At 36.0% G+C, this 12629-nt stretch overlaps 1 protein-coding gene across 6 annotated transcripts in view; it reads left to right on the top strand.

Annotated features, from left to right (window-relative positions):
• The window catches only part of MINDY3 (MINDY lysine 48 deubiquitinase 3), an 82173-nt gene that overhangs the window by 26284 nt on the left and 43260 nt on the right, over positions 1-12629 (top strand). For all 6 annotated transcript variants that reach the window (XM_037983363.2, XM_008002371.3, XM_008002370.3 and 3 more), the window contains 2 exons: positions 280-359; positions 12261-12331. In XM_037983363.2, the coding sequence (XP_037839291.1) occupies positions 280-359; positions 12261-12331 (151 nt within the window). The remainder of the gene's footprint in view (positions 1-279; positions 360-12260; positions 12332-12629) is intronic.

Below are 12629 nucleotides of genomic sequence, written 5' to 3'. Positions count from 1 at the left end.
TATTAGTCTATCATTTTTTATCCATTTAAATATATGTTAGGTAAAGTTGTTAAATGTATGTGAATAAGTAGAACAATAAATACCACTGTGCTGATATACTTAGTGATACATTTAGCAAGGCCGAATATATAAAATGAAACATGTAAGGTTTTCCCTAACTTCGTAAATTCTTACATAATTTAATGTGAAAAGTCATTACTTTATACCTTGCTATAGGAATTGTTTGATTTGGCAACTAGTTATATTCATATTTAATTGCTTTTTAATATTTATTAATAGCCAAAGTTTAATTAATCTCCTGCTGACGGGACATGCTGTTTCTAATGTATGGGATGGTGACAGAGAGTGCTCAGGAATGAGTAAGTATATTCTTTGTTATGTTGCTCTCTTCGATGAAGAATAATTCAGTGGAATACAGCTGATTTTTATTCATCTATTTAATGGCTCTACATTACCTAGAAGTTAAATGCTTTCTAATTAGAAGAATCCTTTACAGTTTTCAAGGCACCATAATGTTAAGACCATTAATCTTGGAGCCAGGCGATCTTGGGTTCAAATCCCAAATGTATGACTTCAGTCAAGTTACTTCTCAAGCCTTTCATTTTCTCTGGTATAAAACTGGGATTTATGACTCTTAATATATATAAACACAGTGCATATTTATTCAGAGATAGTACTGCATTCTTTGCTTAAAATTGAGCATTACAAAGCCTGGTGATGTGAAATATTTACTTTGGGTTTTTGCCTATGTTACTTTTAATGTGCATACTTTAAAACACAGAGCAAATTTAATACTGTCTGAGACTTTTAAACTACCAACTCTTCCACTACCACTTCCATTTCTGGTCTCAATTATTTCTTTCCTGTGGCTTCACGTGTTGCCAGGCACATTGAAATGGATCCCATTTTGGCCAATCCATTCCATTAAGGAGAGCTGATACATAACTGAATAAAATTGCCTTCAGTTTATTACTGGGTCAGTCTGAATTCATTTATTTATTCATTTAACTTAAATTGAGTAACCACAGTGTGCCTCCATGAAGTATGTAGTATAGGACACGAAGCTCCAGAGTTCTCAGAGCTCACAGGCAAACAGAGCAAATATAATTGAGAAAATAATAGTTACCACTTTTTGCTCCCATTGAAGTGATTCATGATCTTCCATTTGAATTTTTCTCTAATTCCGAAATGTGTAGTTAATTAACAGAAACATGAAAGGGTATAATATTAAGGAAAAATCATTAAAATTAAAACTTCAGAATTAAAAAGCACCACAGTAAAACCCATTTTACTATTTAAGAAATTTAAGAACTAAGTTCACTTCTTATTTAATTCATATGCAAAATTATTTACTTAGTGGTGAGGTTAGAATGAGAACCAAGTTTTGCTGATTTCTAATAAAGGTCAGAGTTTAAACAGTGAAATTCGTGAACAAAAACTACAAATTATCTTGCTCAGCTCTCTGTAATTGAGCTTATCCTGTTATTCAGCCCTTACTCTGATTCATAGCTGAAAGCATTTAATCCTGTCAGTGAAAAAAAGTCTCATCTCAGTCTCTCTTGGGTAATATACAGGTTTTCTAGGTCTCTCTGTTTCGCTCTCACCTGTGATGGCTTCTGCACACTCCCCTCTTTCTTCTTCCAGTTGTTTCTGGACCCTCAGGTATCTTATCTCATATGATTAGAGAAGCAATAGGTGTTTGCTGAACTTGGGTCGAGGTGCCTCATCCCACTTGACCCTCTGTCCTTGCTGCTGCTTACTGTGTGCTCTGGCCTGACCCTTCCCACACTGTCTTTAGCGCATCACTCTCTCTCACACTTGGTACCCATCAGTGTGGTTCATCTTTCCACGCATTCTCCGGATTCTCAATAGCTTATCCTAGTCCCCAAACCGGAATACTCCTCTGCCTCCCTCGGCTTTTCCTCACCCAGCCTCTCGTAGACTGAGATGAGGTACCTTTCATTGGCAGGATTAACAGTCAGAATGAGGTTTCAAGAATAGGAGGCTCCATGGTCGGGTGCAGTGGCTCACACCTATAATCCCAGCACTTTGGGAGGCCAAGGCGGATGGATCACCTGAGGTGAGGAGTTCGAGACTAGCCTGGCCAACACAGTGAAACCCCTTCTCTACTAAAAATATAAAAATTAGCAAGACGTGGTGACGCACGCCTGTAGTCCTAGCTATTCAGGAAGCTGAGGCAGGAGAATTGCTTCAACCCGGGAGGCGGAGGTTGCAGTGATCTGAGATCATGCCACTGCATTCCAGCCTGGGCGGCAGAGCGAGACTCCATCTCAAAAAAGAAAAAAGGAATAGGAGGCTCCTTAGGCAGCTCTTGCCGTGAAGTCGTTACTTCCTTTACAGAATGTATTAGTCAATTATCAGTTTCAGTTCTTGAGATGTACACATACATCGTTTTTGTTTCTTGAAATAATGCTTTTCAAGACTGTCATCTTGCTGTGGACCCTTTTTCTGTGTAGTTTAAAAGCCAAACTAAGCAATAACTTTGAAATAGCTAACTTGGAAAAGAAAATCGGGTATATTTCCTGCATTTTGGAATGTTTACTTGAAGCAAACTGTTTTCAATCATCAAACTTAAAAATGAGAAAAATACCCCACTTATCTTTCACTGAACTTGTTGGTTTTTCCGAGATAACACATAGGACACATTTTCTCTCCCACTGCCAGGCTGGTGATTACTGCTAGAAAAGAAACCTTATTATCAGTTTTATTGGTTGGGCGTACTGTAAATTAATCCTACTTAATTCATTTGAACTCTCACTGCTGACTGCACATTGTAACCCTTTTTTCCACTCCGTATAACTCATTTATCTACAGCTGCTTAAAGCGGTGGATTCAAACCCCTTCTCCTCTTTATCTGTCTGTAGCTTTACCTCTGCCCACTCACTCTCAGCCGACTTTAGAATCTCAAGTTGTCTTTTTTCACCATATTCTTTTTTCCTGTTTTAGAAGAACTATATATCTTTCCAGAGTTACTGTTGATTCCATTTATAGTCTCTTCTATTAAATGTGACTCTCTTCCCTGGTCTACACAAAATTTAGGTGGCTTCTACTGCTTAAAACAAAAACCGTGATGTGTAACGACCAGACAACAAAGCCTCTTTCTCTCCATCCTTTTACCAGCAGAATTTCCTTGCCTGCATTACTGAAATATTTACTCTTTATGATCTGAAATCTGTGTCATTTGCTCTTCTAAAGCAAAGACCTCACTACCTGCTAAAATCATAGCGTTTTCTTACCCCTCATTCTCCTTGAAGGTGGCACACTGCATGACTCATTTACTAACACTGTACCATGGACAGGAATCTTTGGATTAAAATCTCAGTCTCAGCTTCTTCTCTATAAATGGGGCAGATACCTACCTCTCAGGTATACTGTGGAATTTAAATAAGATAAACTCCCATACCATCTCACGTATGTATTATAGCACTCAAGACTAACATGTAGTGTAAGAGGCAGTATATCATAATGATTAAGTATGTTAGCTGTGCGGAATTAGACTACTGTGGTTGAAATCTCAGTTGTGCCATTTATTAAACTGTGGAATTAAACAAGATACTTCACTCAGTGCCTCTTTCTCATCCTCCAATGGGAATGATTATCACAGGATAGTTAGAATGAGGTGAGAAAATGGCAAAAAAGACATTCATCAAGTCCTTAAACACTCTTCAATACATGTTTGCCACTGCTGCATAATGAGCACTCTTAACAACTGGTTCTCAAACTTGTCTGCACATCACAATTACCTAGGAGAAATTTAAAATCATCAATAGTTGTAACTGCCCTTTGTAGAAAATTGAAACACTCGAGGGCAAAGGTTGTTACGCAGTTTGCCATAATGTTTCTGATGTTAATTTATTCAACAAGCTTTATTTGAAAACCTGCTAGTTATTTGTACCTTACTGTCAGGTATCTAATGACTTGCTGAGTCCTCGAGATTCTCCATTCTTGAATTTTCTCTCACAGAGGCCAAGTGGTACTGCAGGATGCTGCGCCATGGTGGAACAAGTAGAGACCTTGGGAGTGGTGATGGCACCAGTTAGTTTATGCCTCTGCTGTTTGACTGTGGGCAAACTACTAAGTTATCTGAGCCTCGGTTTTCTTACCTGTGCACTGAGGTTAGAAATAGACATATTCACATACGCTGCCTAGCACAAGCACAGAAATGCTAGCTGCTCTCTTTTTTTCTTCCTTTGCCAAGTCTGTTGTGGTCTCATTACTCTCACCTGTCTAGACTATCATGCTATAGCTTTCTATCTGTCATTCCACTCCAGTATATTCTACAAACTGACAGGTTAATGATTTTGTTTTACATGTCCTGTTAGGTTATTTCTCTGCTCAGTGCCTTCCGTGACTCTCTTGCTGATGCTTACCAACTACAGTTTCAGCTTAGCGTTCAAGAGCGTCTGTGTTCCTACTCAACCCTAAGTTTATAATATTTTACTAGTCTCCTTCACAAATCCAGTGCCTTAATCCACTGGTTCTCAAACTTGGCTGCACATCACAATTAACTAGGAGAAATTTAAAATCACATGCCTAGGCCCTACCACCTAGAGATTGTAATGGAATTGTTCTCAGCTGGAATCTGGGCATTTATATATTTTTAAGCAAGTGATACTGTGTAGTCAGGATTAAGAACCACTGCTCTTTTCAGACAGCTAATGGTACTTTCCCCCAAATGTCCTCCTGCTCATTCCATCTGGCTCCATTAAAATGTTAACTCCTACTTAATGTCTCTCCACCTACCCCTACAGCAGGAAAAGTTTTCTCCTCCCTCTGATCATATATGGTGCTTTACCTCAGTCTGCTTCATTCTATTATACCTCGCCTCATAGTTATTTGTGTACATGTTCTTGTTTCTATAAACGAGGTGTGTAGGCTTTTGAGGGAAACTAAGTTTTTTCTATGGGCCAGTGTAGGCATTTTAGAAATAGGATCTTAATCTTTACAACAACCCTTCAAGGAAAGTATTACTCCGTATGTTATAAAGAAGGAAACTGAAGTCTAGAGAGGTAAAGCAACTTGCCTAAGAATTTTCAACTAGTAACAATTTAATTATTATTTTTCTTTCTATATTACCTCCTACTATGTTATCAGAGCAGGAAATAAGTCCAGTAAATGCTGAATGAATGTATGTCTGATGTCAGTAAATGTATTTTTTTCCTAGTCTGTCTTTTGCCTTGTTTTCTTATGGTAAACATTTAGATTGTTTCCATTTTTGGCTCTAAGAAACTGCTGTAGTAAACATATTTTGTATATAAGTATTTCCGTATATATTTAAGTATACCTACAGGTTAGATTTCTGAAAGTAGAAAGTATATTGAAATTTTAGGCATTTGTTAATTTTTTTTTTTTTTTTTTTTTACTTACAGCTTTGTTGAGATATTCGCATATGCTTGTCACCCATTTAAAATGTACAATTCAGTGTTTTAAATATTTTCTCAGAGTTGTTTAGCCATCATCACAATCAATTTCAAAACATTTCTATCATCCCCAAAAGAAACCCTGTTCCCATTAGCAGTAACTCCTTATACTTCCTTCCACGCCAGCCCTGGCAACCGCTCATCTACTTTCTGCTCTATAGATTTGCCTGTTCAGGCTGTTTCATAGAAATGGAATCATACACTATCTGGTCTTTGGTGACTGATTCATTTCACTTAGTATAATATTTTCATGTTGACCATGGTTTAGCATGTACCAGTACTTCACTCCTCTTCATTGATGAATAACATACCATTGCACAAATGTACCACATTTATTCATTCACCAACTAATGGACATGTGGAGTGTTTCCACTCGGTCATTATGAGTAATGCTGTGAGGAACATTCATATACAGGTTTTTATGAGATCTATATTTTAGTGTTTCTTTGCCATAGACCAAGGAGTTGCAATCCTGGGTCATACAGTAACTCATAAGGTTTAACTTCTTGAGGAACAGCTGTTAAATTTTGATAGATAATGCCAGATGTCCTTATAAAATTTGCTTTATCAACTGGTAAAAGTATAAACTTATTCTTTCAAGTGTGTAGGAGAGTTCGTATTTTTCTGCATCCTGCCTGACACTTAGAATTGTCCATCTTTAACATTTTGTCAGTTTGTTGACAAATGATAGACTGTTTTAATTGACATTTCTCTGGTGCTCATTGAGCCTGAGCTTGATCATCTCTGCATGTGTTTGTCAGTTTTTAGTCGTCTTCTTCTGTGAATTTCCTCTTCCCATCTTTTTGGCATTTGGGGAGAAGGAGCTATTTTCTTTTGTTCGGTTTCTAGGAGGTATTTATAAATTCTCTTAGTTCTTTCTCTATTTGACCTTTGCTGCAAGTATTGTCACCCAGCCTTCTCTCTCGTTAACTTTGTTAATGATATGTTTTCTTATACCCAAGGCTTTTATTTATTTATTTATTTATTTATTTATTTATTTATTGAGACAGAATCTCACTCTGTCACCCAGGCTGGAGTGCAGTGGTGCCATCCCAGCTCACTGTAACCTCTGCCTCCTGGGTTCAAGCACTTCTGCCTCAGCCTCCCGAGTAGCTGAGATTATAGGTATACGCCAACACGCCCAGCTAATTTGGTATTTTTAGTAGAGACGGGATTTGACCGTGTTAGCCAGGCTGGTCTCGAACTCCCGACCTCAGGTGATCCGCCCGCCTCGACCTTCCCAAGTGCTGATATTACAGGCATGAGCTACTGTGTCTGACTGGCTTTCATATCTATGAGGTTAAATCATTTGGTCTTTTTTTTTATATGGCTTCTATTTGGGCTTTTTTTTTTTTTTTCCTCCCGTTGTATCAGTTTGATGTGTCTCCCACCGCTAGATTTTTTATTTTCATTTTTTAGAGACGGGGTCTCACTCTGTCACACAGGCCGTAGTGCAGTGGTGCAGTCATAGCTCACTGCAGCCTTGAATTGGGCTCCAGTGATCCTCTTGCCTCAGTCTCCCGAGTAGCTCAGACTACAGACGTGCACCATCATGCCTGGCTCCACCCCAAGATTGAACTAATATTCTCTAGTATTTTCCAAGAATACTTTTGTGGGCTTTTTGTTTTTTAATGTTTGGCTCTTTAGTCTATCTGGATTATGTTTTTATGAATGGTATCAGTTGGGGATCTGCCTTTTGACTTTTTCTCAAAGAATTATCTGATGTCCTAATGCCAGTCAGTTCTCCACAGATAGGAAATACATTTTTTGTTAGACACGTTTTTCCATATTTACATGTTTTTATTTCTTCTATTCCACTGATCTATTTACTAGTGACTTCTTATGCAAAACTTCACAATTACATAGTTTTATAATATACTTTGATATTCATTAGCATGTTTCCTGACATTATACTTTTACAAAATTGTCATAGTCATTTCTACATTATCTATTCCAATTGAACTTTTCTCTCAGCTTTTCAAGTTCCAGTTTTAAGACATCTTTGAAGATTTGGATTGATTATATTGTATTTATAGGTTATTTTGAGGAAATGATATCTTCACAATATTATCTTCCCAACTATATTGTTTTGTACATTCTTTAGTAAAAATTACTTAGTGTTTTATATAGATTATATGGTCCTGAATCCATATACTTCATTCTGCCCCAGCTTTTGAAACCGTCTTTTGTTTCTCCAATAGAACAGAAATAAGGCACAATAGAAGTAATCAAACTAAATGTATTGTTGCCCGTTCTTTCACAGTGGCTAGTGTGATATTTTTCAAACTCAGTGAGATCATGTTTCTCTCTCCCTTAAAACCGTTCGATGGCTGGCTTCCCTATGCACTTAAAATAAAATCCAAACTCCTTCTAAGGCTCTCAAATCCTTTTGTGGTCTGTTTCCTCTCCACCTGCCATCCATCTTCATTTTGTACCGTTACATGTATGTTGAGCTAAAGTTTTCTTTGATTTTGATTTTCTGGAGATTAATTTTTTCATGGTCTCTTTTTTATCTTAAAGGAATTCTTCAGTATTTGTATATTATTTTTGTCCATAGTATTTTTGTATGCTTATTTGATGGTTATTTTTATTTATTATTTTCTTTATGGGATAGGGAAAGAGTCAACTCTTGTAATTCAGAAACCCAGAAGTTTCATAGTTTTTTGTGGGGGTTTTTTTGTTTTGTTTTTATAAAAAGAAATCAGTATTAACAGCCAGTCCAATGCATAGCTAATTGAAAGATGATGGACTCATACATAGAATAATGCATATGTTAATTAGCTCAGTTTAGCCATTCTACAATGTATACATATTTCAGAACATGTTGTACACCATAGATATATACAACTTTGTCAATTAAAAAATAAACAGAAATGGATATTATAGTTAGGCCAAAAAATATCATGTTTCTTTGGTGCTTCTCTGGTTATATTCCACTTAGTATGTGGAACTCCTAAAAATGCAGTCAGAAACTGAATGAGTCTTCATGGTTTGTATCATTCTCTTTTATAAGATAATCAGGCTGGGCATATTGGCTTGTGCCTTTAATTTCAGCAGTTTGGGAGGCCAAAGCAGGAGGATCACTTGAGGCCAGGAGTTTGAAACCAACCTGGGCAAGAAGGCAAGACCCCGTCTCTGATAACAAAAGATAGTAAATTAATTCTGGCAAAGAAGACAAGAATATAATCAAAGTAATTAGAATTTTTTGCAAATGTGGAGTACATGCTCGGGACCAGAAGCATTTCAGATTTCTGTGTTTTTTTTTCAGATTTGGAAATATTTGCATTTTTCCTTACCGGTTTAGCAGCCCTAATCTGAAAATCTGAAATCCACAGTGCTGTAAGGAGCATTTCCTTCGAGAGTCATGTTGGCTCTCAGAATGTTTCAGATCTTGGAGCATTTTGGATTTCAGATTTTCAGATTAGGGATACTTGAAAATAGACACTTTCAAGGCTTATTGAGAAAGTCTCATACAAATAAATTCTGTAAATTGTAACGTGAGAATATTATATCCTCACTGTATTACAACTTGGCCTAAAAGTAAATTTTCCTAGTGTGATGATGCTCTTGAAACTATCATAAGAAGGTAAAAATGTTAAGTACATATTCTGTTTAAGAAAATAGGCATAATACATTTTTAAAATGTTACCATCCAAACTAGGTGTCTAGGCATGTGTTTACTGATCAAATCTGAATAGTTCATTACCCAAGAATTATGAACAACTAGTTTGCTGTATTTAGTAACGTGATAATATTATTAGACATTTGTTTAAAAACCCAGGGAAACAGATGATGTAGTATCTAATTGTAACACTAGGTGGTGGTAACTGTTTTAGAAATTAAACTGTGAAACTGTTTCCCAATGTGTGTATTCTTTTTACATGAAAACATTTAAAGTTGCTTACATTTCAGAAGGAAAGGGAGAGAAAAGTTTGCAAAGATATGAAGTATCCATTTATACCTATTTGGGCTGTTCTCTCCCTTGTTTTGCTTTAACCTGAAGATTCTAAGACCTTTTAATCTCATGCCCTTTATGTTCTTATGAAGGATCCCAAAGCAAATAATCAATGTTTTTCATGTTAGACATTGAGAAATTTTTAAATATGTATTAATTCACTTTAAGTATATGAAAAAATGTTCAACATCACTAATCATGAGAGAACTACAAATCAAAACCACAGTGAGATGTCATCTTACCTCAGTCAGAATGGCTATTAAAAAACAGCAAAAGTGTGGCGAAGATAGAGAAAAGAGAACTCCTATATGCTGTTGGTAGGAATGTAAACTTGTACAGCCACTGTGGAAAACAGTATGGAGATTTCTCAAAAAAACTAGGATTACCATTTGATCCAGCAATCCCACTACTCAGTGTCTACCCGAAGACAAAGAAATCAGTTTATCAAAGGAATGCCTGCACTTGCATGCTAATTGCAGCACCATTCACAATAGCAAAGATAGGGAATCAACCTAAGTGTTCATCAACATGTCAGTGGATAAACTGGAATCTATAAACAAGGGAACTGTATTTGGCCGTAACAAAGAATGAAATCCTATTATTTGCAGTATACATGGATGGCACTGGAGGTCATAATCTTAAGTGAAATAAGCCAGAAACAACGAGACAGAATCACATGCTCTTACTTATATGTGGGATCTAAAAAAATTTTATCACATGGCGGTAGAGAGTGGAATGGTAGTTAACAGAGACTGGGAAGGGTAAGTGGCAGGCGGTAGGGGAAGCATGAGGGGAGTGGGTTAGAGTACAAACATACATACAGTAAGATGGAATAAATGCAATATTTGATAGCAGAGTAGGCTCACTATGCTTAACAAAACCATTGTTATTGAGTGATGGAAATTCTTCATACCCTGGCTTGATGATTATGTAGTATATGTGTTTAAAAAAATTTCACATTTACCTCCTAAATTTGTAGAAATAAAACATAATTAAAAAATATATATACCCCTTATTAATATTAACATAAATAACATTTTAATAAACCATTAACAAAAATTAAGGAGAGTGACATTGTTTTAAATTTTTGCAAATCCCTTTAATGCTTGGCTTACTAGTAGACAGCCGGATCTTCATTTATGCTTATAAATGTAGTCTGATACAACATAACAGATCATTCAACCTCTGTAAAACTCTGTAAAAAGGTAATTGACATCATATTATGAAAATCATGTTGATCTCACATAGTCTCTAAAAGGGTCCTGTGGTCCCTAAGGAATCCTAAACCATAATTAAAGAAGCATTGCTCTCCCCGATCTGTGCCCGTAAGAAGCTAGTGACAAAGTACAAACTATGTATATGCACCTTCTATTAATTTTGGATTTACCAATCCAGAAAGTTAAACTGTCAGCTCTTGCCTTACACCATCTAGATGTTGTAGTTAAGGCTACATAGTAAAATGTTGGCCACAAAAATGACAGAGTTAATATTCTTATTACATTAATTGATAAGAAAATATATCCTAATGGAAAAATGGACAAAACATGACCAGATGGTAAAAAGGATGCAAAATTATATATATATTATGTTCACAGTGAACATAATTTTTAACCAGAAAGAAATGCTTTTTAGATATATTATGGACCCGAATATATTATTATATTAATGTATGTTAGCTGAAGGGTATTGTTTATGAAAATACTTCATTATCATCACATTTTTGTTCTCTGTGGTGTGTCTATTCTGACTTACCCACATCCATAACTTTAACTCTCATCTCTATGCTGACGATTCCCAAATCTTTATATCCAACCCTGACCTTTCTCCTCTGTATTCCTGAGCCTTACTTCCAGCTGTTTATCCCTCTCTAGCTAGAGCACGTAAAGGTACCTCAGTCCCAGCTTGTCTAAAACCAAACTCATGTTACCTCTTGACACGAGTCCAGAACCTACTTCTTAATTCTCTGTTAATCACTATTTATCATGTTCCCCAGGCCAGAAACATTTAAGGAAACTTTGCCAATTCTTCATTCCTTAAATGCATTGATTTTTTCATACCTGTTTGCTGTTTCTTCTGCTTTGAATTTTCTTCTCATCTTCTTTTTGGCCTGGAAAACTATAATATGCTTCAAGATTCAACTCCCTGTTAGCACTTTTATAAGCCTTCCCTAACACCGTAAGCAGATACTCTCATACCACTCCATGTGTGTGTACAGAGAGACCACATGCTTTTTTCATCCGTCGTCTTTGGTAAAGTCAGAGCCTTTCTATGGTGGAGATCATTTTCTATTCATCTTTATTTCCCCAGTCTTAAGCACACGGCCTGTGTTTATTTACAGGAAAGAGGGATGGCATTAAATGCCCATGTTTTAAGTATTAGGCAAGTACAGTCACTGCTACCCAATGATAAATTTTACCAGTGATTAGCATATCCATTTTTGTTTTTCAAAATGAAAGTCAATTCAAGTTAGCCCTTTTACATAGGTATTAAGTCTCTTTTTCTTCTTGTATTTTTGTCAACAATTGCATGGATTTCAGGGGGTAAATTCTTTCATTTAAAAAGTTAACACTGAATATCAAGTTTTATAAATATATTTAATATACATCTGAAGTATCACATTTACCCACCACAAACCTGATCTAACGGTATTTTGTAATGAGCAATACTGTAATGATTAGTTGACATTACCTTCTAATAAATACATGCTAAGTTTTAAAGTATAGTTTTGGGTAAAAGTTAAAAGTTTTGGTGTAGTATAAATATATATACATATAAGTACGTTTCAAATTTATACACACTACTACAATGCTAAGTTTTTGTGTTTTTTTGTTTTTTTGTTTTTTTGTTTTTTTGTTTTTTTGCAGAACTTCTTGGTATACATGAACAAGCAGCTGTAGGATTTTTAACACTAATGGAAGCTTTAAGATACTGTAAGGTAAATTGATTTTTAAGGTACTTTGAATGTTTTTTTTGTTCAGATGTCCACTATTGTGGATACTGTTTTGTTCCTCTGACAGCACATTTGAGCACAGCAATATTGTTCAGTACCGCTCTCTTCTTCCTTCCTATCCCCCACCCTAAACCAGCAGGGTTATTAAGTGTGGTTAAGCTGGCTGATTATGCTGAGTTTCCTATGCCAGGTCTATTGTTATTTTTTGTGGGAGGAGGGGCAGAACCCAGTACAAAATAATTCAAAAAAACTACAGACGTCTGTTATTGAATATGAATTTATT

Source organism: Chlorocebus sabaeus, chromosome 9 (genome assembly GCF_047675955.1).
Source record: "Chlorocebus sabaeus isolate Y175 chromosome 9, mChlSab1.0.hap1, whole genome shotgun sequence".
In the NCBI taxonomy this organism is placed as follows: Eukaryota; Metazoa; Chordata; class Mammalia; order Primates; family Cercopithecidae; genus Chlorocebus; species Chlorocebus sabaeus.
This window is presented reverse-complemented; position numbering and strand designations above follow the sequence as displayed.